General features: G+C 52.1%; 1 protein-coding gene across 2 annotated transcripts; it reads right to left on the reverse strand.

Moving 5' to 3' along the window:
• Positions 1-442: 442 nt before the first annotated feature.
• PRKAR1A (protein kinase cAMP-dependent type I regulatory subunit alpha) lies at positions 443-27,219 on the reverse strand. Of its 2 annotated transcripts, none has more exons than XM_038757030.1 (12): positions 27,016-27,219; positions 13,882-13,960; positions 13,236-13,418; positions 11,071-11,244; positions 9,126-9,217; positions 7,663-7,724; positions 6,852-6,898; positions 6,256-6,414; positions 5,298-5,358; positions 4,368-4,489; positions 3,293-3,374; positions 443-2,923 (listed from the first exon to the last, which is right to left on the reverse strand). In XM_038757030.1, the coding sequence occupies exons 2-12, from the start codon at positions 13,888-13,890 to the stop codon at positions 2,751-2,753; spliced, it is 1,164 nt and encodes a 387-aa protein (XP_038612958.1). In that variant the 5' UTR covers positions 13,891-13,960; positions 27,016-27,219; the 3' UTR covers positions 443-2,750. The 2 variants fall into 2 exon arrangements, with proteins under 2 accessions (XP_038612958.1, XP_038612959.1); XM_038757031.1 differs by lacking the exon at positions 27,016-27,219 and adding an exon at positions 15,715-15,809.
• Between the last annotated feature and the right edge of the window lie 769 nt (positions 27,220-27,988).

A 27,988-nucleotide genomic window follows, 5' to 3' on the forward strand; every position in this document is an offset into this window, starting at 1 on the left:
AAACCCCAAGGTCTCCCAGGACGACTGTGGTATCTACCCCAGTGCCGATGCTTGGCGCGTAGTAAGTGCTTAATGCCGTATGTTGCCAACTTGTACTTCCCAAGCGCTTAGTACAGTGCTCTGCACACAGTAAGCGCTCAATAAATACGATTGATGATGATGATGATTAAAAAAAATCCCGACGTGGATCCGACCGCCCTCCCCGTAATTTGGTGTAAACAGGTTAAATTATCCCACGGACCCGTTCGAGTCCTCTAGTGCCGATTTGATCCGGTCTCCGGAGCTAACTCATCCGTCAGCGGTATTTCTCGAGCGCATTCAGTGCGCACGGCCTGGGAGAGTCCGATCCACAACAGAGTCGGCAGACCCGTCCCCGCCGCGTCACTTTGATCCCCGCCCCCTGGGAAGACGTGATGGGGGAGGGAAAGAAAGAAAAGACCGATTGCCTTTAAGAATTTCAATCATTTTTATTGCTTGACCTGCCATTAGGACAATCTATAACAAAAGGAATAAGATAGATCAGCACGTACAGTATATCAGACCGGAAGTCGAGTAACGATACAAAAATGGTCCTCTGGCCATCTCTAGCTGTCTAGGGCGGGAGGTGGCTCCAGTTCCCTAAATGGGCCGGGCCGAAAGGACCGCCAGCGCCCTGGCTGTTTGCCAAAGTGAACTCTGCCCACAGTGGCTTCTACGACCTATTGAAGTTGCACGCAAAGTTAGAGCTACGACGGTGATTAATATTTAACTCAGACATAACTGGCTTGCCTTAAAATCTTTTAGGTGAAAACGACAAGGGACCAAAACCGCGAGATGAGTCAGCAGCAAAACTAAAGTCTTTTTATAGTCATCTAAATAGGTATGGATACAGATATATATATATCAAAGTGTGCCTCTCGTGGCCTTCTAAATAACCTGTTTAGATATACTGTTGGTGCTTCAACCAAGACCAAATCAAGCTTCAAAAAGAACAGAAGATCTGGATAATCAAAACATTAATAACAAAAACTTGGCAAAAAAGGAGTTGCCTACGAAGGAAAGAACTAGTGAACGACACTCGTTAGATACGGTCTTGTGAGAAACCGAGAATATCTGCCCACGGCCTTGGTTTTGTCCGATACCAAAATGAACTAAAGATTCTCCCTGCAGGACGGAGCCCTCCATTTCTCTCTCGGCCGCGTAGAAAGCGACGGCAACGCGAGACGACGACCCTGCCCGACTCGACCTGGGAAAAGGTAGGAAGGAGCGGGGGGATTTTTAAAGCCAAACGCCGCACAAAAGCCAAAATGCTTGTCGTCATTCCCAATTCTAGATGAATTATGGATCAAATGAACCTTAAGTTGCCCTCACTACAGAACTGTGGAATTCTTTGAAAAACAAAACTGTCAGACATTACTGGTGTGACCACGATATATTGTGACCCAAAGATGGTAAATACTGAAATATAGTTAGGACTCAGCAACAAGTCTTACTTTAAAAAAAAAAATGATTTTTACCATCACGCTAAGATGGGTAAACAGGCAGAATTATCGGTAAGATGGGTGGGGGGTTGACCAGCTTTTAAGAACACCCAAAAAGTAGACCCACCCCATTCACCAGAACACCAGCTGACACGTGAAAATAAACGAGAAATTGAATCTAGCGGGAGAGAACGGCATTTCCTCTATCAGTCATAAGTCCCTCCGTGTTGCTTTCAGGACTGCTGTTCCAACCCACCTGCTGGGAACGGAGGACACGTGAGCGGAAGGAAGCTCAGAGCGCTCCTAAGTAACCCGGACCCGACCCAACGGAGGAGAAAACCGGGGGCTTCGCCTTAAGCGGAAAGCAGCAAGGTAAGACCATTAGAAGGTGGGTCGCCTCAAATTCAAATAGTGCGGTGCTCCCCTTTACCATTTGGCACGAGCTGGGTGGAAGGGGAGGAACTATCGGGGTGATTTTTGGAACCGAAGATCTTTCGACCCAGTCTGGAGGGCGGGGGGACGGGGGTCGAGCCCCAACAGGAGAAGCGCGGGTCGGGGGCCGAGCGGGTAAGAATCGGTTAAGCTGTGCTGACCAAAATCCCTCAAAGCTCGGAACGCTAAACTCTACCATTGAAGCTACATTAAAACTAACGGACGTGGGCCTGTTCCCCGCTCCCCGCTACTCTCTGAATTTAGGCCCACGCCCCTCTCCATTGCGCCGATTGCGGTACCCAGAAAACGGTCTACCTTCGTGGAGCTCGGTGAGTCCCTTGGTTTAGTTTAGCTCAAGAAATACAGCAGATTATGACCACGGCCTAAAATATGCAGACAGTAATTCGAAAAGCACGTATCGTATTAAAAAAATATTTTCCGCTGTTACATCCTCGCTCTATGGTGATTCGTTTGGGTCTGGAGTGGGGGAGAGGGGTTTTCCCTCCCCCCCCCCCGCAAAACACGGCACCCGAGGCCGGAGTCGTGACGTGAACACTGCACAGAGAGAAGCAGTAACAGCCAAGTCTCCACTGAACTCTTTCTAAACTGGAGGTTGGAGCGCTTCAACTAATGCTCCAAATTAAACACGGTGCAATGAAAGCTACTTTTTATACATACACATATATGTATGTGTGTGTTTGTGTATATATGTATGTGTGCGTGTATGTATGTAATATATATATATATATTTATAAAGAGACAGGAAGCTGTAACGCCAGGGGCCACGAGGCCCCGCGAATGGAGAAAAGAAAGCAGTCTGCGTCGGCGAAGCCCGGACGGAGCAGGGGAGCGGCGTTTTCAGACGGACAGTGAGACGAAGCTGTTGTACTGCTGGATGTTTCTCTTGAGGATGTCCGAGCAGGGACCCAGGACGCGCTCGAACCGGGGCCTGTCCAGCTTGACGCATTTCAAGGGGCCCCGGGCTACCACGGTGGCGGCCCGAGGGCGGTTCATCAAGAGGGCGATTTCACCTGGAGCGAGAGGAGGAGGAGGAAGTGAGCGGGACAAAGGAGGTCACTGAGAACTAGCGGGCAAAGGCCCTCGGAGTGGGGGCGGGAGGGGGCCGGGGATACGTGAGAACAGGGTCTACCACGGCTCGGCCGCGTCCCCGTGGTCGCTGACCGGTTCGACGGCCCCGACGGCTCGGCGATCTCGCCGCCGGGTCCCGCTATCGAACGGGAAGAATAACGGGCCGACGGCGACGACCCCGGGGCCTCCCGCTTATCCCCTTGGGGCGCGGGAAACCGAGGCCGAGGCCATCGAGACGAGGGATGAGGGAAGAGACGGCCGTTGCTCACTGGCAGGGGGAGGAACTCCGCCGCGCAAAAGACACCTCGTACCGAAATAATCCGAAGGCCCCAACCGTCCCACTTCGACGAATTCTTCGTTTTCCGACCGGCGCTGGAGCACGGCGGCCGAGCCCTGGAACGGAAACGAGCACAGGGCGGTTCCGGAGCGGGTTAAAACGCCCCGGGGCCCGATTGGGTTCAGCACGGCCGCCGCGGCCCTCTCCGTGGCTCACGGACGACGGCCACGGCTCGGCCCGGGGCCGAGCGTGGGAGGGGTCCCTCGGGTCCCCCACCGAAGACGGACCCACGGCCGGGAGCATCGGCGCAACCGGCCGGCCTCCTTCCGGGCCTTCCGCTCCCCGGGGATCTTGGGCCGTGCGGATGCAGGGTCGAGGCTCTCTGCCGTACCGTTCCGGCCTCCGAGGGAGCCATTTCGGGAAGCAGGTAGGACTGCCCGAGTTACTAGTTTCTTCATAAGGACGACACGGGCGGTGCGGAATCCCGGCCATTTAATCGCCCGTTAATACGCTCAACAGTTGGGTCGGGGCACGTTTTGGAAGACGCGGGGTTCTGATGGTTTTGTCCTCCCCTCCCACCCCCGTTTTTTTTCTGGTATCTCTTACGCGCTTAGTATGTGTCCAAGCACTGTTTAAAGCGCTGGGAAAGACTCTGGTTATTCGGGTCGGACAGAGTCCCTGACCCACGTGGGGCTCACGGTTCAAGTAGGTAGGAGAACGGGTACGGAATCTCCATTTTACAGTTGAGGAAACCGAGGCACCAAACGGTCAAATGACTTGTCCTAAGTCGCGCAGCCCGAGTGTGGCAGGTGTGCGGTTAGAAGCCCGGTCCTTGACTTCCTGGTATGTGCTTTTATCCACTAGACATTCAAGCTGCTTCCCTAATTCACCTCTAAGGAGGGCCTTGCCTGCTCTTGAAATCAACCCTCGAAACAGCAGTGGCTCAAAAAGACCAGCCAGCCATTGATCCCCCTATGTCACGGATGCTGCAAAACCCAACTGGAATCCAGGTTTGTCATTCAGTTTTATGTTTGGGGATTGGTTTCTACGCTTGAGGAACCAAATGAAAGTTGCTTTTTCTGCCCCCCGGATAAGAAATCTTTGCTTACCTCTAAGATAATGAAGAACTCATCTCCTGGTTCTCCTTGCACCACAATCTTCTGCCCATCCTCAAATTGAACAGGTTCTAATGCATCAGCTACCGTCAGACGCTCCCATTTGTCCAGTGATTCTGTAAGGTAAGAATCGAAGGTGGGCGTGTGTGCTTTGTTTTTACTGGTATCTGTGAAGCGCTAACTTTGTGCCAGGCACTGTATTAAGTCCTGGAGCGGAACAAGGTAATTGGGTTGGACTCAGTCCCTGTCCCACACGGGGCTCACGGTCTCAATCCCCATTTTATGGACGAGGTATCCGAGGCACAGAGAAGTTAAGTGACCTGCCCGGGGTATCACAGCCAAGTAGTGGAACTGGAATTAGAATGCACGTTCTATGACCCCTGGGCCTGATGTTTTTTCACGAGGCTATGCTGCTTCTCTACAGTCTCTAAATTCTGCTAAATTATTCAACCTGCAGCTCTGGACTTTCTCTAACACTTTCCTGTCTCTGGGAGAACCAAACGGGGACCACGCTTCACCTGTCCCAGGAAACCGAGAGGCCGCGGCTTTTCCACTGCGTCATTTTTCAGACGACCTCCGACGCGGCAGCGACGAAGGTGCACCACCTCCTCCTCGTTGGCATTTTACCGGTACCGTTTCAAACTGACACACATTGGCACTGTTTTGAGCGAGCTGTGGGGCACTGAAAAGCCATTCATTTCTACCAATTGAGAGATAGGAATCGAGTGGACCGATGACAAAGTTCTGTGGCCAGTCGGGGACTCTTTCTACTTGGGTAGGTTTAGGTGATTAGCTAAGTGATGTTGGTAGATCTCTGGGGTTATCTGTTAGACTGGAACAATCTCTGAACGGCGAGGTCGTTCTTCCCGGGAGCGCCGTCGTGCCGATACGACGACCGATACGATTCACAACCCTCCCACTCACCTAATATAGATACTTTACTCAGGAATTCTTCATACATCTTTCGCTTCCTCAGGGTGCTTCCCTGCAAAAGGAACACGGAAAACTGAAATTTAGATGTTCCGATAAACCGCCAGGCTGGAAGAGCCAATTAAAAATAGGACTGGGAAAGAGCGAACTTCATAATCACGGTATTTAATGATAATCATTATGGCATTTATTAGGCGCTTATTATGTACCAAGCACTGGGGTGGATATGAGCAAATTGGGTTGGGCACGGTCCCTGTCCCGCAGTCTCAATCCCCATTTTAAAGATGAGGGAACTGAGGCCCAGAGAGGCGAAGCGACTTCCCCGAGGTCACTCGGCAGATTAATGGCGGAGCCGGGATTAGAACTCATGACCTTCTGGCTCCCAGTGCATACAGCGCTGGCCGTGCTGCTTCCCACCCTAGAGTGCTCGATCCGTTAAGCGCTGTTTGTCAAGCACTGACCCAAGTGCTACGGTAGATACAAATTAATCAGTTCAAAGTCCCCATCCCACATCATCATTAATGGTATTTATTGAGCACTTAGTGCATGCAGAGCACTGTACTAAGCACTAGGCACATGGGGTTCAAAGTCTAAGCAGTAAATGGGACCTTAGTGGAAAACTTCTCTGTGGATCTGATAATCAGAAAAAGATATCTGTACTTTTATGTCGTGATGCGATGGACCAGATCTGTCACGCTCACCCAGGGCTGGGGGTAGAGCAACGGCTAGTCGGCTCCACTACCCGACGCTCTCTAGTTAAACGGCGACTGGCACTCGAAACTCCAGGGATGCGTTTGTAGAAATCGAGGCCGGGCTCTTCGACCGAACCCTCTATCGCCATTTCGGGAGGAGCCAGGTTAGTGGTTTTGGCACCGCGGGTGCCGTAGCACAGACACCGACAGCTCTAGACTCTTTCCTGTTCAGTCCCGATCACATAAGGAAACTGGCTCACCATAAGGATTCTTCTATAGCTGTCTCTATCAATTCCCCACAGCTTCACATTCGTCTTTGCTTTGACAGTAGCCGCTCTGGGTGTTCCATAAATTAAAGCAAGCTCTCCAAAGCTCCCTCCTTCTCCGACGTTGGTCGCCCACTCATTGTTGACATAGACCTGAAAGGCAAGTGATCTTAATAGGTAGCTCTGCTCGCTCTCTCTCACTCACTCACTCACACACACACACACACACACACACACACACCTAGAAACAACCCTTGAGACCATTTTAACGCGTCTATTTTTCCTTTTCCCCCCAGTTTCAGGGTAGGAAAGAGTTCTTTTTCAAGACAGAGCAGAGAAAATAGCAGTATCACCTAAAGAAGAGCATTTACGCCTTTCCTGTTTGGCTAAGGAGTGATTCCAACACAGGGCATTAAACTGCACTTCTGCCCTTGCAGACAGCACGAGGGGAAAAGGTAAGGATGTCCGTTACGCTGGACTTGGACTCCAGGGTCCAAATACCCAGCGCCACCAGCCCCATTCCTCCTGTTTGAGGATATTAAGGACTTACAAAACAATTCAAACATGTCTTTCGAATATTAAAATCTTACATCCATTTCTCCTTGATCAACCACGTAGAAGTTATCTCCTTCATCACCTAAGAATAAGAGAAGGGGAAGGAAAAAAAAAAAGGCATCAGAGGACATCGCGTACGATCCTGTGTACCCTGAATTCACAAGCGGACGTTTGAGTTCAAGAATCTTTACTAGAAAATGCTAGGCTAGGGGCTGACACGGAAACAGGATGCGTTTCCTGGCCAGTGAAGGATTTTACTTTGGTGGATTGAGTGATAAGACTTGAACCACAGGGGACAAAATGTCCTGAGCGAACTTGGGAGGAGAAGTTCGTGAGGTAACAATGAATGTTGCAAGGCTCAATGAAAACAATCACGCAAGTTAGAATATACCTGATAGTTCTGCGTCTAAAAAACTAGAGGGCCCCGAACATCTCCAAATTGCTTTTCGTTCCTATTTCCTTGCAGTCTGGTTTTCGTGACTTTTCATTTTCTTAAGACAGAGCGGCGGCCGCAGGGGGAGGCTTGTTTTCAGTCCGGCCCAGCGAGATGGGAAGCGGGAGCAGTCGAGAGCGTTGAGGGCGGGTAGGGGTGTTACGGGTAAGATTCGGGACATCTGATGAAAATCAGATCCACGGGGGGAAAATCTATGCCCGTCAAGAGGGAGCTGGTTGGCTCGGGAACAAGAAACCTGTATTTCCTTGCGGGAAACTCCAGCTCTGGTTACGGAAACACCCGACCTGTTTTTCCAGCTGCCCGTGCGGAACGCGTATCGGCCGAAGGGTCGGGGGAGGGGGCCCGGGGCGGGAGGGAGACTCGAAGATCGAGTAGAAATTTTCTCCGCTCACCTTGCTGTATTACTGTCTCTCCGGCGATATAGGTGACCGGGAACATGGCATCAAAAATATCACTGCAAGGACAGGATACCTGACGTTACACTTCAGAGTATGACTTTCCACTGACAAGGGAGCGTGGCTACTGGCGGATTTTCCCTTTCGTGTTGCCATCAAGGTGTCCGGGCAGTGTCTGCAGGTGAGGTTCCCTGTCACTATAAAAGATATGCTCGCGGGCCCAGAGCCGGTGGTGTGTGGTAGCCACTGCAGGGGACAGACCGGGGCAAGGGCACTCTGGCCCTCGCTCCTTGGGTGACTCATCAGGGCACAGCTGGGAAGGAGGCTTCAACCCCAACCCCCCTGAGGTGGCCTGGACGGTCCAACCCGAGTGGGACAGTCCGGGAGACGAGGAGGGGGGAGAAGGAAGACAATCGGACCGCGGCCCGGGAAGGCTCCGGCTAACGGTTCCTGATAACGTCCCGGCCTGTCGCCGCCGCCGCAAATTACAAACTTGCTAGATCTGGATCCTTGCGTAGCTGGGGAAGAAAGCCACAGGCCTCAACTTCCTCCTCAACTGCTAGCCTGGCCTCCCTGAGGCCGCGGCTCACTCAGACACCCCGGTTCTAGAAAAGGGGTGTACCAAGTATTTTCGGTCACACACCAAGGTAGCAAAGCCCAATTACGTCTTCCTAGGCTGGAATCACGTAAGTCGACGGCAACGGTAGATCGAAGAGATTTTTGACTACCGTCTAAACCTAGTCTGGGTACCGGTCCTGATCTCCACCTCCCCCCGAACATCGACACACGTATTATCTTTTCTCGTCACGGAGATCTCGGGCGTGGGGTTTTATCTGTGGCCCAAAACTCCTTCGCCTGGGAGTAGGGAAGGTGAGAAGTGAGGAGATTTCACCTCTGTCTCCCTATCGGGAGAAGCAGCGCGGCTCAGTGGGAAAGAGCACGGGCTTGGGAGTCAGAGGTCGCGGGTTCTGATCCCGGCTCCACCGCTTGTCGGCTGCGGGACCCTGGGCGAGTCGCTTCACTTCTCTGGGCCTCAGTTGCCTCATCTGTAAAATGGGGATTAAGGCTGAGCCCCACGTAGGACAACCTGATTACCTGGTATTGCCCCCAGCGCTTAGAACAGTGCTTGGCACATAGTAAGCGCTTTACAAATAGCATCATCATTATTATTATTTATCACTGAACCTTTCCTCCTGATCTCCTATCTGTCCCCTGCCTCTGTTGGAACCAACAGACCTCCGGCGGATCGTCACCGGGTGGGCGAGGGGGTCGCTCCGGGAGCGACTGACAAGGTACGCGACGGGCGTGAAGCCCGCCGTTCCTCCTCCCGATGCCCCGCGAGGTCAAGGCGGACATTCACGAGTCCTGGTGGCCCGCTCCCCCGGGGAGCGTTTACCCTGAACTCCAGCTCGGGCCGTCGAGGGAGTCGTAAAACCGAACGAAACCGGATCGGGCCGTACCTTCTCTCGTTGTCATCGAGGTGGGCAAACAGTACGTTCTTCTCGATTGCTTTAGCCAGAGCGGCCATAGTCTTGTAATCTTTTGGAATCACCTAGGGAAGTGGAAACGATTGAAGATCACCCCCGGGGATCTCAGTCGACCGAAAGGGCGTCCGAATGTTAACGCGGCCGTCTCGGCTCTTTTATCGTCTCACGCTTATGGAGTACTTTGGATCTGCCTAGTGTTTCACAGATGCCAACAAACAGATTTCTCAATCCCGTTGAAAATCTGACATTGCTGTTATTTATTGAGCGCTTACAGTGTGCAGAGCAGTGTACTAAGCACTTGGGAGAGTACAATACAAGAGAGTTAGTGGATAGATCTGTGCCCTGAATGAGCTGATACTCTGGAAGGGGAGAAAGAGAGAGGACTCGCTCAAGGTAGCTGTCTGGCAGACAGGTCTTTATCCCAAACACAGGACTAAAGTGGATTCCAGCACCTTCCTTAGCTGTTTTCTCTGTGTCTCTTTCACCACCACCACCCCCGGGCTCTTCTCATCGCATAGGCCCTGTGGGAGCGGACAGAAACGGGGGTTTCCAGAAGTGGGTAAAGAAAACCAGAGAGGGCAATAGAAAGGGCAGATGCCAGGAAAATGTGAGTTGTCGGGGGGAGACGGGATGGCCACCATCCCTATCACAGGAAAATAAAAATCGGACACTTGCCCCTTATGGGCTCCGAAAAACCTGAGGTAAAATTCTCATCGGGCCTACGTTTTTTTCCTAAATGACGCTGTGTTTTGCAGATGACGGCAGGGAAAGGAAGCCCCCACTGTCACCGTGTTCCTGCCCTGAAAGGAAGGCATCTGAGAAACTTGGTAATGGCGGCGGTTCGGTGTGTGGGGAGAGGCTGATGACTGAGCCCAGGTTGTGGCCTAGGTCTGGTTCCCGGGGAGGGATTCTCTAACCTAAAATGGACGAGAGGCGGTTGATTCAAGGAGGGTTACGAAGTACGCCGAGAAGCAGTGCACCCTACTGTATAGAGCACGGGCCTGCGAGTCCAGAGGACCCGGGTTCTAATCCCGACTCTGCCCTTTGTCTGCCGCGTGACCTGAGGCGAGTGACTTAACTTCTCTGTGCCTCAGTTTATTTTATCTGTAAAATGGGGATGAAGACCGTGAGCCCCCCGTGGGACACGGCCTGTGCCCAACCCGATCTGCTTGTGTCCGCCCCGGGGTTCAGTACTGTGCCGGGCACAAAGTAAGCGCTTAAAAAATACCGTAACTACACGTGACGGTTTTTTTGTTTTGTTTTTTTTCGAGGGGTTGGGGGGGTGTCCTGGCATTTATTAAAGCTACTATGTGTCAAACACTGTTCTAAGTGCTGGGCCCGGTCCAAGTGAATTAGGTTGGACACCATCCCTGTGCCACGTGGGGCTCACAGTCTAAGAAAGTTGCCTCCAAAGGAAGGAGTTCAGAGGTAGGAAGCGGGCAGGACTCGGCTTGGTCCCGCCGTGTTCTCAAGAGGTGCTTTGGGCACGGGGCGGGTACTTTCCCGTCCCATTCCCAGTCCGCAAATTACCAGACACCGTGAGAGGAGCCACGGCCCGGTTTCACTCTTCCTTGCCTCCCTTAGCTCGTCGGCTCCCCGGGGGTAGGGATTGCGTCTTTTGCCTTTAGCGTCCTAAGCGCTTCAGCCGGCGCTCCGAACGAGGGGGAAGGTGCTCACTAAAACCCACCGACAGATCTGCAGGGGAAACCGGTTCCCGGTTCGCCCGGCGTGTCACGTCGGTCTCCTCTAGTTTAACAGTTTGAGAGGCAAGACGAGCCGAGGACCGTGGATCTGCCGCCCTCGATCGTCCTCTCCCCGGCCCTCGGCGCGGTGCTCCGCACGCGACGGGATTTACCGAACGCCGCCGCCGAAACGGCGTCGCCCGAGCCGCCTCCCCGTGACGCGAGTGGTGAGCTACCTTTCTGACGTAGGACGCGGCATCCTCCTCCGTGTACACTTCGGCGCTGATGGCGCCCCGTCGCCTCCGGCCCTTGACCACTGGGTTCATGGGAGGCGGGGGAGAGATTTCATCCTCGCGAGAATCTGAACGGGAGCTTGCTTTCTGCAGGTTCTGGAGCTGTTTGGCCTCCTCCTGCGAGAGACAAAATACGTCCGTCACGTGGCCCTCGGGTAGTTCGGGATCCTCCTTCGGACACACTGGGATTCACGCGGTAAACACGAAATATCTCCTCTTCTCTTTTGACGGCCAAGAGGGAGGGAGAAGTGGAAATCCGAGCGCCCGGTATGGGAGTGAGCGCTCGGTAAAGACGATGAATGGATCTAAAGGGGGAATACGGAGAACCCTGCCAAACCTTCTAAGAAGAGGGCTCGGTTCTCGGGGTTGTTTGTTATAGGTGTTATTTCCTTATGATGTTAATCACGTTTTGGATTTTTGTTCCCTCTCCCACCTCATAAGACGACAGCATCCGGAACAAAGCTCGGTCCCTAACGGGTGAACGATAACCGGGAAGTGACCAAGATGCGCCGAGATCCACCAGCCGAAAACGACTTATCCAGAGCGTGGCATTTCCACAGTACGGCTCCGGGGATCTCCCAAGGACCCAGAGGTAGGAGAGGTCCTCCGCTCCCCCACCTGCAACCCAACAATTCTTTAGGGTCACGTGTGTTGATCTGGACGTGACGGTCCTGGACCTGACCATTTGCAAGTGACTCATTTACAAGTCCCCCTGTTATGGCTTTGAAGAAGGCTTCAACCTTGCCAGACAAATTCTTACAATGTCTTTGGTCTTTGAGAGACTAGGTTCTCTGCCTTGATCTCTTGATTCACCGAACCCAGTTTCTGTACAGTTGTTCACAGACACCTGCACTAGTGCACTGCTACTCTTAGGGTGACGGAGGGGGGCAAGGGAACTGGTCTTCAACATGCCCGACTGGTTCGTGTAGGGGGGCGACAGCAGCCGCTTTTGAAAATTCCCTGACGTCCCCTCCCTGATTTATCTTCTGAGTTATAATGAGCTTCAATTCTGGTATTATATTGGTAAGCATCGTTTCATTTCTGTAGCTGCAGTGAGCTGTCAAATTTCCATCCTTCTTGACAGCGGGGGTTTGTGTCCACTGGTTTTATACCCCCCAAACCGAGTGGTGGCAGGGGATAAAAAAGCCGAGATTTCTGAAAAGTCATTCAAGTTTCCTCCCTACCTTATCTTCTGAAATGTCAAGAGCATTGTTCCTAGTATTAGAACGGTAAGCATTATTTCACTTCTGTAGCTAGAGTAAACAATCTGTTTCTGCAGCGAGCGGTCGGCTTTCCGTCCTGTTGGCAGCCGGAGACGGTACTTCCGGGAGCTGTTTACCGAGTACGAATGGAAGTAGATCAACAGCTCCTCAGAGAAAGTTTACCGATTAGTCGGTGCACTTTAGGGGGCTACGAAGCGGGTGCGGTTACTGGCCAGAGGCTCCGTTCTTTCCCCGGATTATAGATCAAATGACATTTTATAAGGAGCGATTGTCCCACCCGCTGAATCTGCAGAAACACCCCTACCGCCAAACGGGCTCCTTCCCTCTCGGTCAGGACTGCTCTTCTGACTGCCGGGAACCCGTTCTTCCGGGTCTAAACTGGAGTGGATGGCGTAAAATCTCTCTCGGGCCTTTTCGGCAAGCCAAGGCTTTTACCTGGAAGAATTCTTAGACCCGAGCACAGAGCTCCGAGGGCAAAATGGAAACGTGTCCTGCCTTTCTCCCTTTCTTAAGACCCAGTGATGTGCTGAAAATGAGGCCCCTAGGCTACGGGTCCCCTGGGTATTTAAAGTTATGGTTCTCTAGTTCGAACACGTGATCTGAGAATTCCCCCTTCTTGACTGTGAGCCCACTGTTGGGTAGGGATTGTCTCTGTCTGTTGCCGGATTGCACTTCCCAAACGCTCAATACAGCGCTCTGCACACGGCAAGCGCTCAATAAATACAACCGAATGAATGAATTCCTGGGAGGGTGGGGGTGCCGTCTTTCACTTGACTATGTACATCGGGTGAAATCAAAGAAGGCACTACCCTCAATTGGGGATCGTAACACGGATGTGAAGAAGCACTTTTTGAGCTTTCCCCCCCTCGCCAGGTTTCTCTTTACCTTCTCCAGCCTCTCGAAGATATCCCGCAGGAAAGCCATGGGTCTCTCGGGCCGGGCGGTGCACAGCTGCACGATGCAGTCCTTGAGGAGTGCCTGGATGTTGTGCTTCTGGACATAGTGCTCGCACTCTCGGAGGCTGCGCTCTTCCTCGCTGCTGGAGCTGCCCGAGGCCATCGTTTTTATCTATAAGACACACACGCACGGGCGCACCTTTCCGTCAGCCGTCCTTAAGGGCCCCGCTTCTGACCGGCTCGAGAGGAGAGGGCACCGGGAGGGCCGTTCCGACCTGCCCCTGGTGAGTTACGTCTACGTCTCCGAGAGGGGCGTGTGGCGGGGAGGGGGGCCTCGATGGGCACGGTTCTGTCAAATAATAAGAATGGCTTACGCGGTTCCCGAGGCACACCTCGGGCTCCGCGGGCAGCGAGGGACGACAGGAGGGAGCCGATTTAGCTCTAGGGACAGGGCGGAATCCCCGGGGTCCCCGGGGTTGCTACGGAGTTGAGCCGCTAGGGAGTGGCGCTCGGTCGTCCCCAGCCAGAGAAATCACGGTGCCGTGCGCCGGCTGAATGGGCCGGGGAATTCGGAGGGCACCGAGTCGGCGCTATGCGCAGTCGGGGAGGTGTGATCCAAAACGCCCGAGACTTACTTCCTGCATCTCTTATCCAATGAGAGCTCCACAGGCCACTAGGGTGTGGTTTCCGGTTGGTCAACTGGAATGGCAATTACTTGGAAAAAAAAAAAGAATTAAAAGAAAATAAGATGGGAACGCGGAGTCTTATTTTGTCATCTCCGAAAGGGAAGCTAGCTTAGATCTTCTATGGACTGTCTCTATATGTTGCCAGCTTGTGCTTCCCAAGCGCTTAGTACAGTGCTCTGCACACAGTAAGTGCTCGATAAATACGATTGATTGATTGATTGATCTTCTAGCAACCTTTTATCGGAGTACCGGCACTACTCCAACTTGAAGGACCCATAAGGGGTTCATTAAAAAAACATTAAACGTTCAACGTGTTTGCTGGGAAAAGACCCGAGCGGCGCTTTAAATGTCGACGGACGCCCCGAGACACAAATACAATGGGTAGAGCAGATGGATTATTAACAATTCAACTACCTTGGCGTTACGGACCTAAGAGTGGACCGATGCCACGACCAACCTAACGATTATATCGATGTCTTCTTCTGTTCTTTTCTTTTTTATGGTGTTTGTTGGGTAATAATAATGATGGCATTTGTTAAGCGCTTACTATGTGCAAAGCACTGTTCTAAGCGCTGGAGAGGATGCAAGGTGATCAGGTTGTCCCACGTGGGGCTCACGGTCTTAATCCCCATTTTACAGAAGAGGTAAGTGAGGCACAGAGAAGTCAAGCGACTCGCCCAAAATCACACAGCTGACAACCGGCAGAGCCGGGATTTGAACCCAGGACTTATGACTCCCAAGCCCGTGCTCTGAGCCAGGCTGCTTCTCTTAGGTGTTTACTATGTACCGGAAGCTGTGGGGTTAATAGAAAAAAGTGAGATTTGTTAAAGGCTTAATCACAGAAACCATCTGTCATCCTAAAGCTCTTCGGTCACGTCCTACTGATGACAAATAGAGTAATAGGTCAATTGGGAGGGAAGTCTCTGAGGACGAAAGTGTATTACCTATCGTCAGTTCCACATCTAAAAACTATAAGACAACTGAAGTTATTAATGAGGCAGGATCCACACAGAGTTTTGAGTGAAGGCTGGTAAAAATTAATTAAACGCAAGTATTGTTCTAATGTTCTACACTGTTGCCGCTTTTGTTTTGACAACTCTTAAGGTAAAGGTCAATACTAAGTAGTCTAATTAACTGTCCAAAGAGAAACCCCGTGGCTCCATGAGAGCAGAACAGATTACAGCTCATGGAAAAAGCATCACACTTTTTCAGTTACAGCCGTAGACGTATGACACGGGTCGCTACGGCACATACCCCGGGAGGGGAAAAAAAAAATTAGGTCACATTAAGAATCATCTATCTTTTTTAAAGCCCGTCGGACCACGTATCTGATGAGGGTTAAGTGCTGGACTAGAGATTGAAGTCATTTTAGGTGACCAAAAACAACGGCAGAGCAGATCTATTATTCACAATATATGTATAAACAGCAAATACCCGAATGCATTCAGTGATTATAAGGCGGAGCTGAATGACCTGCTAGGTTTTTCATGGGATGTGTCTGATGGGGTGGTTCAAACGGTGGTTTTTAAAAGTACGACAAACCACAGAGCCAAATGTCAACGTTAATCTAAAGTAGGACTGTACGTGAAAATGCTAAAAAAAAATAAGCACGCCCCAGTAGCTGAACCCAGGATTAACCCAAGCGTGGACATAACAAATAAAATCCAGAACCCTCTCGTTCTAAAATCGGCCCTCCCAATCTAGAAATCCCCCCTGTCAATTTTGACTAGCGATGGGATTTTGCATTGCTTTTTTCAGCACCTGATTCACAAATTGTTCTACCTGTCTCTTTTGCGGGAGATTTAGGGAAGAGAGTACATCTGCCTCGTGGCCCGCCGCCCAGCACTACACACGGCACCCATCTGGGAGATCGATAAAAGCCGCCGATGCCGCGAAGGACGCCGCTCGGGGAAGTTTAGCATCACTCCGATGGACGATCTGTTCCCGGGGAACGGCTCGCCGGCCTTGAGAAGTTGGCGAAAAACGCTGTGTTTTGGAGGAGGAAAAGCATTTTACGCCTGGGAGGTTCTCCCTCGACCTGGAACGAGGTAAGGGTCCTAATAATGATAAATCGGCTGGTCCCCGAGGTGAAGGAATCGCAAGGCCGGGGTGCCCGGAGGAGGACAGGGGTCGGGTCTCCTAATTTTTTATCGTACCCCCAGAAGCATCTGGGGCAGCCCTCCGTACCCGGTAGACGGTGAGCCCCTTGAGGGTCGGGGTCGTATCCCCCGACTCTCCCGTGCCCTCCCAAGCGTTCAGTGTCGTGCTCCCGCTCAGAGTTCGTTCTCCATCAATACTACCGATCGATCAGGAATCACGCTGCGAAAGGAAACCGGGGTGACAGGGAAAGGGCGGAAAGCAGCGGCCGAGCGGCCTAGTGGACGGAGCACGGGCCCGGGGGGGCGGGTGACCTGGGTCCTGATCATCATCATCATCATCAATCGTATTTATTGAGCGCTTACTGTGTGCAGAGCACTGTACTAAGCCCTGCTAAGTACTGAATCTGGCCCTGCCGCCGGCCTACTGTGTGACCTCGAGATAGTGACTTGATTTTCCTGTGCTTCGGTTTCACGATCTCCGATGTCTCCCCACCCTCAGACCGCACGACGGGGCTGAGTCCCACCTGCCTTCCCCAGGGCTGGGTGGTCTAGGCGCTTAACAGATATCACAATTATTACTATTATCGTTGTTACCGGCTGGCACAGCAGGGTGGACAACTAAAAGGATCGTGACCTAGGGGACAGAGCACGGGCCTGGGCGTCAGAAGGATCTGGGTTCTAATCCGGACTCTGCCCCTTACTGTTATCATTATTATTATTAATAATCATGTTTATTGAGCGCTTCCGGTATTCAAAGTACTGTATTAAGCACTTGGGAGAATACAACATCGGAGGCATATTCCCTGCCCTCAACGAGCGCACCCTCGTCTGCGGCGCGACCTCGGGCCCGTCGCTTCACTTCCTCTGCGGCTCGGTTTCCTCATCGGCAACCCGGGGGCCGGTCTTGCACCCTAACCAGATTAGCTCGAGGAAGCAGCATGGTTTAAGGGGCCGGGGCCAGAGCCCGGGCTTGGGAGTCAGAGGCCACGGGTTTTAATCCTGGCTCCGCCGCTCGTCCGCTGCGTCGGGCAAGTCGCTTTACTTCTCCGGGCCTCAGTGGCCTTGTCTGTAAAATGGGGATCGAGGCTTGGAGCCCCATTTGGGACGGGGACTGTGTCCAACTCGATTTGCTTGTGTTCGCCCTGGCGCTTATCACGGTGCCTGGCACGTGGTAAGCATTTAACAAATACCATCACTGTTATTATTATTATCGTAACGTGGTGCAGCCAGATTACCACGCATTTACCTCAGCGCTTGGAAGAGCATTCGGCACACTCTAAGCACTTAAATACCATCGCTATTATTATTTATTATCATTACGTGGGAGAAACTGATTACGGTGCATCTACCTCAGCATTGAGAACAGTTTTTGGCACACAGCGAGTGCTTAACAAATACCATCGCTATCATTATTATTATTATTATTACATTATCACTACCATCGCTATTATCATTATTATTATTACGAGTGACAGCATGACTAACTGGCATCTACCTCAGCGCTTAGTGTTTGGCTCACAGTAAGCGCTTAACAGATACCATCGCTACTATCGTTGTGATCATTACGTGGGCCGGCCTGATTACAGTGCAGCTACCTCAGTGCTGTGAACGGCGTTTGGCACGTAGTAAGCGCTTACCAAACACCATCGCTGTTATTAATATTATCACGATCACATGGGCCGGCCTGATTACCAAGCATCCACCTCAGGGCCGAGAAGGGTGCTTGGCACGTAGTAAGCGCTTCTTATTATCATCATCATCATCACATGGGCCAGCCTGATTACCGTGCAGCTACCTCAACACTGTGAACAGCGTTTGGCACACGGTAAGCGCTTAACAAATACCAATAAATACGACTGAATGAATGAATGATTGTCTCTACATTGCTGATTTGTACTTCCCAAGCGCTTAGTCCAGTGCTCTGCACACAGGAAGCGCTCAATAAATACAATTGAGCAAATGAATTCAAACCCACAACCTTCTGCCATCCGGGCCTGGGCTGTAGCCCCCAGGCCGTGCTGGTAATAATAATAATAATGATGGTATTTGTTAAGTGCTTACTAAGTGCCAAGCACTGTTCTAAGCGCTGGGTGCGGAGGAAGAAGGGGTTCGGCCACAGATCACCTCATTGGGCCTCGATTCCCTCATCTGGAAAACGGGGTTAAAGACCTTGAGCACCCCCCCCCCCCCACGACCCCGTGGGGCAATCTGTTAATAATAATACTGGTATTTGTTAAGCGCTTACTATGTGCCAAGCACTATTCTAGGCACTGGGGGGGATACAAGATAATCAGGTTGTCCCTCATGGGGCTCATGGTCTTCATCCCCATTTGAAAGATGAGGGAACTGAGGCCCAGAGAAGTTAATGATAATAATAATAATAATGTTGGTATTTGTTAAGCGCTTACTATGTGCCAAGCACTGTTCTAAGCGCTGGACAGGCTCTCCCCCTCCTCCCCCTTCTCCATCCCCCCTGCCGTACCTCCTTCCCTTTCCCACAGCACCTGTATATATGTATATATGTTTGTATGTATTTATTACTCTATTTATTTTACTTGTACATATTTATTCTGCTTATTTTATTTTGTTAATATGTTTTGTTTTGTTCTCTGTCTCCCCCTTCTAGACTGTGAGCCCTCTGTTGGGCAGGGACCGTCTCTATATGTTGCCAACTTGTACTTCCCAAGCGCTTAGTACAGTGCTCTGCACACAGTAAGCGCTCAATAAACACGACTGAATGAACGAATGAATAATCAGGTGGTCCCCTGTGGGGCTCTCAGTCTTCATTCCCATTTGACAGATGAGGGAACTGAGGCCCAGAGAAGTTAATAATAATAATGATGATGATGATGATGGTATTTTTGAAGCGCTTACTATGTGCCAAGCCTGGTTTTAAGTGCTGGGCGGGATACAAGGTACTCAGATTGTCCCACGTGGGGCTCACAGTCTTCATCCCCATTTGACAGATGAGGGAACCGAGGCCCAGAGAATAATAATAATAATGTTGGTATCTGTTAAGTGCTTACTACGTGACAAGCACTGTTCTAAGCGCTGGGTGGGATGCAAGGCAATCAGGTTGTCCCTCGTGGGGCTCACGGTCTTCATCCCCATTTGACAGATGAGGTCACTGAGGCACAGAGAAGTTAACAATAATAATAATAATAATAATAATGGTATCTGTTAAGTGCTTACAATGTGCCAAGCCCTGTTCTAAGCGCTGGGGGAGATACCAGGTGATCAGGTGGTCCCCCGTGGGGCTCATGGTCTTCATCCCCATTTGACAGATGGTGGAACTGAGGCCCAGAGAAGTTAATGATAATAATGATGTTGGTATCTGTGAAGTGCTTACTGTGTGCCAAGCCCTGTTCTAAGCGCTGGGGAGGGCGGGGTGCGGAGGAAGAAGGGGCTCGGCCATGGATCGCCTCACCGGGCCTCGGTTCCCTCATCCGGAAAATGGGGGTAAAGACCACAAGGCCCCCCCCCCCCCCAACGTGGGACAACCTAATAATAATGATAATAATGGTATTTGTGAAGCGCTTACTGTGTGCCAAGCACTGTTCTAAGTGCTGGGGGAGATACAAGGTGATCAGGTGGTCCCATGGGGGGCTCATGGTCTTCATCCCCATTTCACAGATGAGGACCCAGAGAATAATAATAGTAATAATAATAATGATGGTATTTGTTAGGCGCTTACTATGTGCCAAGCACCGTTCTAAGCACCGCGGGGGATACAAGGTGATCAGGTCGTCCCCCGTGGGAATCAAGGTCTTCGTCCCCGTTTGCCAGATACATTCATTCATTCGGTCGTATTTATTGAGCGCTTACTGTGTGCAGAACACTGTACTAAGTGCTTGGGAAGTACACGTCGGCAACCTAGAGACGGCCCTTACCCGCCAACGGGCTCACAGTCTAGAAGGGGGAGACAGACAACAGAACGCGTAGACAGCGTCAAAGTCGTCAGAACAAACAGAATTAATGGCCACTGAGGCACAGAGAAGTTAATAACAATAACGCTGGTATTTGTTAAGCGTTTACCATGTGCCGTGCACTGTTCTAAGCGCTGGGGGAGATACAAGGTGATCAGGTCGTCCCCCGTGGGGCTCACGGTCTTAATCCCCATTGGACAGATGAGGGCCCAGAGAATAAAACAGTAATAATAATAATATTATTATTATGTATTAAGCGTCTGCTATATGCTGAGCACTGTTCTAAGCGCTGGGGGAGATACAAGGTGATCAGGTGGTCCCCCGTGGGGCTCACGGTCTTCATCCCCATTTGACAGGTGAGGGAACTGAGGTCCAGAAAAGTTAATGATAACAATGATGTTGACGATGATGGTATTTGTGAAGCGCTATGTGCTAAGCGCTGGGGAGGGTGGGGTGTGGAGGAAGAAGGGGCTCGGCCAGGGATCGCCTCACCGGGCCTCGGTTCCCTCATCCGGGAAATGGGGGTAAAGACCACGAGCCCCCGCCCCCCCACTCCCCCGGAGGACAATCTAATAATACTGATAATAATGATGGTATTTGTGAAGCGCTTACTGTGTGCCAAGGACTGTTCTATGCGCTGGGGGAGATACAAGGTGGGGCTCACGGTCTTCATCCCCATTTGACAGATGAGGTCACTGAGGCCCAGAGAGGTTAATGACAATGATGATGGTATTTGTGAAGTGGTTACTATCTGCCAAGTACTGTTCTAAGTGCTGGGGGAGATACAAGGTGATCAGGTGGTCCCCCGTGGGGCTCATGGTCTTCATCCCCATTTGACAGATGAGGTCACTGAGGCCCAGAAAAGTTAACGACAATGACGATGATGGTATTTGTGAATCGCTTACTGTGTGCCAAGCCCTGTTCTAAGCGCTGGGGAGGGCGGGGTGCGGAGTAAGAAGGGGCTCGGTCATGGATCGCCTCACTGGGCCTTGGTTCCCTCATCCGGAAAATGGGGGTAAAGACCATGAACATCCGCCCCCCCCCCCCCCCGGTAGAACAATCTAATAATAATAATAATGGTATTTGTTAAGTGCTTACTGTGTGCCAAGCACTGTTCTAAGCACTGGGGGAGATACAAGGTGATCAGATGGTCCCCCCTGGGGCTCCCGGTCTATATCCCCATTTGACAGATGAGGTCACAGAGGCCCAGGGAAGTTAATGACAATAATGATGATGATGATGGTATTTGTGAAGCGGTTACTTTGTGCCAAGCCCTGTTCTAAGCGCTGGGGGAAATACAGAGTGATCAGGTGGTCCCCCGTGGGGCTCACGGTCTATATCCCCATTTGACAGATAAGGTCACTGAGGCCCAGAGAAGTTAATGACAATGATGATGATGGTATTTGTGAAGCGCTTACTGTGTGCCAAGCCCTGTGCTAAGCGCTGGGGGAAATACAGAGGGATCAGGTCGTCCCCCATGGGGCTCACGGTCTATATCCCCATTTGACAGATGAGGTCACTGAGGCCCAGAGAGGTTAATGACAATAATGATGCTGATGATGGTATTTGTGAAGCGCTTACTGTGTGCCAAGCACTGTGCTAAGCGGTGGGGGAAATACAGAGTGATCCGGTGGTCCCCTGTGGAGCTCACGGTCTATATCCCCATTTGACAGATGAGGTCACTGAGGCCCAGAAAGGTTAATGACAATGATGATGATGATATTTGTGAAGCACTTACTGTGTGCCAAGCCCTGTGCTAAGAGCTGGGGGAAATACAGAGTGATCAGGTGGTCCCCCGTGGGGCCCACGGTTTATATCCCCATTTGACAGATGAGGTCACTGAGGGCCAGAGAGGTAAATGACAATAGTGATGCTGATGATGATGGTATTTGTGAAGTGCTTACTGTGTGCCAAGCACTGTTCTAAGTGCTGGGGGATATACAAGGTGATCAGGTCATGCCCCGTGGGGCTCATGGTCTATATCCCCATTTGACAGATGAGGTCACTGAGGCCCAGAGAGGTTAATGACAATAATGATGCTGATGATGATGGTATTTGTGAAGCGCTTACTGTGTGCCAAACACTGTGCTAAGCGCTGGGGGAGATACAAGGTGATCAGGTCCCCCGTGGGGCTCATGGTCTATATCCCCATTTGACAGATGACGTCACTGAGGCCCAGAGAAGTTAATGACAATGATGTTGATGGTACTTGTGAAGCGCTTACTGTGTGCCAAGCTCTGTGCTAAGAGCTGGGGGAAATACAGAGGGATCAGGTGGTCCCCCGTGGGGCTCACGGTCTATATCCCCATTTGACAGATGAGGTCACTGAGGCCCAGAGAGGTTAATGACAATAATGAGGATGATGATGGTACTTGTGAAGCGTTTACTGTGTGCCAAGCACTGGGGGAAATACAGAGTGATCAGGTGGTCCCCCGTGGGGCTCACACTCTATATCCCCATTTGACAGATGAGGTCATTGAGGCCCAGGGAATTTAATGACAATGATAATGATGATGACAGTATTTGTGAAGCGCTGACTGTGTGCCAACCACTGTGCTAAGCGGTGGGGGAAATACAAAGTGATCAGGTGGTCCCCCCTGGGGCTCACGGTCTATATCCCCATTTGACAGATGAGGTCACTGAGGCCCAGGGAAGTTAATGACAATAATGATGATGATGATGATGGTATTTGTGCAGCGCTTACTGTGTGCCAAGCCCTGTGCTAGGCGGTAGGGGAAATACAGAGTGATCAGGTCGTCCCCCGTGGGGCTCATGGTCTATATCCCCATTTGACAGATGAGGTCACTGAGGTCCAGAGAGGTTAATGACAATAATGATGATGATGGTATTTGTGAAGCGCTTACTGTGTGCCAAGCCCTGTGCTAAGCGCTGGGGGAAATACAGTGATCAGGTGGTCCCCCATGGGGCTCCCGGTCTATGTCCCCATTTGACAGATGACGTCATTGAGGCCCGGAGAGGTTAATGACAATAATGACGATGACGGTATTTGTGAAGCACTTACTGTGTGCCAAGCCCTGTGCTAAGCGCTGGGGGAAATACAGAGTGATTAGGTGGTCCCCCGTGGGGCTCACGGTTTATATCCCCATTTGACAGATGAGGTCACTGAGGCCCGGAGAGGTTAATGACAGTGATGATGATGATGGTATTAGTGAAGTGCTTACAATGTGCCAAGCCCTGTGCTAAGCGCTGGGGGAAATGCAAGGTGATCTGGTGGTCCCCTGTGGGGCTCCCGGTCTATATCCCCATTTGACAGATGAGGTCACTGAGGCCCGGAGAGGTTAATGACAATAATGATGATGACGGTATATCTGAAGCGCTTACTGTGTGCCAAGCCCTGTGCTAAGCGCTGGGGGAAATACAGAGTGATCAGGTGGTCCCCCGTGGGGCTCATGGTTTATATCCCCATTTGACAGATGAGATCACTGAGGCCCAGAGAAGTTAATGACAATGATGATGGTATTTGTGAAGCGCTTACTATGTGCCAAGCCGTGTGCTAAGCAGTGGGGGAAATACAGAGTGATCAGGTAGCACCTGTGGGGCTCACAGTTTATATCCCCATTTGACAGATGAGGTCACTGAGGCCCAGAGAGGTTAATGACAATAATGATGCTGATGGTATTTGTGAAGTGCTTATTGTGTGCCAAGCCTTGCGCTAAGAGCTAGGGGAAATACAGAGTGATCAGTTGGTCCCCCGTGGGGCTCACGGTTTATATTCCCATTTGACAGATGAGGTCAATGAGGCCCGGAGAGGTTAATGACAATGATGATGATGATGATGACGGTATTAGTGAAACACTTATTATGTACCAAGCCCTGTTCTAAGCGCTGAGGGAAATGCAAGGTGATCAGGTGGTCCCCTGTGGGGCTCCCGGTCTATATCCCCATTTGACAGATGAGGTCACTGAGGCCCGGAGAGGTTAATGACAATAATGATGATGACAGTGTATGTGAAGCGCTTACTGTGTGCCAAGCCCTGTGCTAAGCGCTGCGGGAAATACAGAGTGATCAGGTGGTCCCCTGTGTGGCTCATGGTTTATATCCCCATTTGACAGATGAGATCACTGAGGCCCAGAGAGGTTAATGACAATGATGATGATGATGGTATTTGTGAAGCGCTTACTGTGTGCCAAGCACTGTTCTAAGTGCTGGGGGATATACAAGGTGATCAGGTGGTCCCCCGTGGGGCTCCCAGTCTATATCCCCATTTGACAGATGAGGTCACTGAGTCCCGGAGAGATAATGACAGTAATGATGAGTATGGTATTTGTGAAGTGCTTACTGAGTATGGTATTTGTGAAGTGCTTACTGTGTGCCAAGCCCTGTGCTAAGAGCTGGGGGAAATACAGAGTGATCAGGTGGTCCCCTGTGGGGCTCACGGTTTATATCCCCATTTGACAGATGAGGTCACTGAGGCCCGGAGAGGTTAATGACAATGATAATGATGATGATGATGATGATGATGATGGTGATGATGATGGTATTAGTGAAGCACTTACTATGTACCAAGCCCTGTGCTAAGCACTGGGGGAAATGCAAGGTGATCAGGTGGTCCCCTGTGGGGCTCCCGGTCTATATCCCCATTTGACAGACTAGGTCACTGAGGCCCGGAGAGGTTAATGACAATAATGATGATGACGGTATATGTGAAGCGCTTACTGTGAGCGATGCCCTGTGCTAAGAGCCGGGGGAAGTACAGAGTGATCAGGTGGTCCCCCGTGGGGCTCACGGTTTATATCCCCATTTGACAGATGAGGTCACTGAGGCCCGGAGAGGTTAATGACAATAATGATGATGATGGTATTTGTGAAGTGCTTACTGTGTGCCAAGCCCTGTGCTAAGAGCTAGGGGAAATACAGAGTGATCAGGTGGTCCCCCGTGGGGTTCACGGTTTATATCCCCATTTCACAGATGGGGTCACTGAGGACCAAAGAGGTTAATGACAGTAATTATGCTGATGGTATCTGTGAAGTGCTTACTGTGTGCCAAACCCTGCGCTAAGAGCTGGGGGAAATACAGAGTGATCAGGTGGTCCCCCGTGGGGCTCCCGGTCTATATCCCCATTTGACAGATGAGGTCACTGAGGCCCGGAGAGGTTAATGATGATGATGATGATGGCATTAGTGAAGCACTTACTATGTACCAAGCCCTGTTCTAAGCGCTGGGGGAAATGCAAGGTGATCAGGTGGTCCCCCGTGGGGCTCCCGGTCTATATCCCCATTTGACAGATGAGGTCACTGAGGCCCCGAGAGGTTAATGACAATAATGATGAGGACGGTATTTGTGAAGCGCTTACTGCGTGCCAAGCCCTGTGCTAAGCGCTGGGGGAAATACAGAGCGATCAGGTGGTCCCCCGTGGGGCTCCCGGTCTATATACCCATTTGACAGATGAGATCACTGAGGCCCAGAGAGATTGATGACAATGATTGTAATGGTATTCGTGAAGCGCTTACAGTGTGCCAAGCACTGTGCTAAGCGGTGGGGGAAATAGAGTGATCAGGCGGTCCCCCGTGGGGCTCACGGTCTATATCCCCATTTGACAGATGAGGTCACTGAGGCCCAGAGAGGCTAATGACAATGATGATGATGATGGCATTAGTGAAGCACTTATGTACCAAGCCGTGTTCTAAGCGCTGGGGGAAATGCAAGGTGATCAGACGGTCCCCCGTGGGGCTCCCGGTCTATATCCCCATTTGACAGATGAGGTCACTGAGGCCCGGAGAGTTAATGACAGTAATGATGAGTATGGTATTTGTGAAGTGCTTACTGTGTGCCAAGCCCTGTGCTAAGAGCTGGGGGAAATACAGAGGGATCAGGTGGTCCCCTGTGGGGCTCACGGTTTATATCCCCATTTGACAGATGAGGTAACTGAGGCCCGGGAAGGTTAATGACAATGATGATGATGATGGTATTAGTGAAGCACTTACTATGTACCAAGCCGTGTTCTAAGCGCTGGGGGAAATGCAAGGTGATCAGACGGTCCCCCGTGGGGCTCCCGGTCTATATCCCCATTTGACAGATGAGGTCACTGAGGCCCGGAGAGGTTAATGACAATAATGATGATGACGGTATTTGTGAAGCGCTTACTGTGTGCCAAGCCCTGTGCTAAGCGCTGGGGGAAATACAGAGCGATCAGGTGGTCCCCCGTGGGGCTCCCGCTCTATATCCCCATTTGACAGATGAGATCACTGAGGCCCAGAGAGATTGATGACAATGATTGTAATGGTATTCGTGAAGCGCTTACAGTGTGCCAAGCACTGTGCTAAGCGGTGGGGGAAATAGAGTGATCAGGCGGTCCCCCGTGGGGCTCACGGTCTATATCCCCATTTGACAGATGAGGTCACTGAGGCCCAGAGAGGCTAATGACGATGATGATGATGGCATTAGTGAAGCACTTATGTACCAAGCCGTGTTCTAAGCGCTGGGGGAAATGCAAGGTGATCAGACGGTCCCCCGTGGGGCTCCCGGTCTATATCCCCATTTGACAGATGAGGTCACTGAGGCCCCGAGAGGTTAATGACAATAATGATGAGGACGGTATTTGTGAAGCGCTTACTGCGTGCCAAGCCCTGTGCTAAGCGCTGGGGGAAATACAGAGCGATCAGACGGTCCCCCGTGGGGCTCCCGGTCTATATCCCCATTTGACAGATGAGATCACTGAGGCCCAGAGAGGTTGATGACAGTGATGCTGATGGTATTCGTGAAGCGCTTACTGTGCGCCTAGCCCTGTCCTAAGCGGTGGGTAGGGCGGGGCCTCGGCTGGCCTCACAGGGCCTCGGTTTCCTCATCCGGAAAATGGGGGTGAAGGGCCCCCCCCCACCTCCCCACCCCTCCCCGACGACTTGGTGTCCCCTCAGTCCGGTCCGGGCCGGTCCGGGCCGGTCCGGGCCGGGCGGTTGTCGCCTAGCAAAGCGATGCAGGCCCGCGGCGATGGGGCCGGGCCGCCGCCCCTCCCCCCCCCCATCGGATCGGGCCGGATCGGGGCGGATCGGGGCGGGCCCCAGGCCGCCATCTTGTCGGGTCCGGACCCTGACACTCACCCGGGCGTCGGGCCCCAGCGGCGAGGCTCGGTGCCCCCGTCGTTGCCCTGTCGCTCGCTCGCTCTCCCGCCCGCTGTCCCGCCCGCTCGCTCGCTCGCTCGCTCGGTCTGTCCGTCGGCGGTGAGGAGGGCGGCGATGGCGGCTGTGAGGATCGGATCGGACCGTACCCTGTCGTACCCGGCGCCTCCCTCAGCCCCCCTCGGCCTCCTCTGAGGCGATCGCGGCCCCCCACCCCCCAGGAAGTGCTCCCGCCCGCCCGCCCGCCCGCCGGCCGCAGCCAATCAGCGCCCGGGCCGTGACGTCAATGGGCCTCGCTCCGCCTCCTCCGTCTCCCGGGGCAACCTGAAAGGGGCCTCCCCGCATCCGGGCCCCTCATCCGGGGCCCTCTGCCCTCCCTCCCTCCCTCCCTCCTTGTGTTTCCTCAGGCTCCTCCCTCTTGGCTCATCCCGGGCTTCTTTCCCTCCCCCTTCCTGCCGTCTCCTCCTTCTCACAGCCTCCTCTGCCCTCCTTCCCTCTTTGTCTTCCCCCGGGCTCCTCCCTCTTGGCTCATCCCGGGCTTCTTCCGTCCCCCTTCCGGCCGTCTCCTCTTTTTCACACCCTCCTCTGCCCTCCTTCCCTCCTTGTGTTTCCCCAGGCTCCTCTCTCTTTCCTCATCCCGGGCTTCTTCCCTCCTCCTTCCGGCTGTCTCCTCTTTCTCATACCCTCCTATCGTCTGTCCTCAACACGCCGTCCAACCTTGGCTTCACAGACTCCATCCTCTCCTGGTTCTCCTCTTATCTCTCCGGCCGTTCATTCTCAGCCTCCTTTGAGGTTTCCTCTTCCCCCTCCCATCCCCTTACCATAGGGGTTCCTCATGGGTCAGCTGCCTTCGACACTGTGGACCACCCCTTCTCCTCAACACGCTCTCCAACCTTGGCTTCACAGACTCCATCCTCTCCTTGTTCTCCTCTTATCTCTCCGGCCGTTCATTCTC

Source organism: Tachyglossus aculeatus, chromosome 15, assembly GCF_015852505.1.
Source record: "Tachyglossus aculeatus isolate mTacAcu1 chromosome 15, mTacAcu1.pri, whole genome shotgun sequence".
NCBI classification, from domain to species: Eukaryota; Metazoa; Chordata; class Mammalia; order Monotremata; family Tachyglossidae; genus Tachyglossus; species Tachyglossus aculeatus.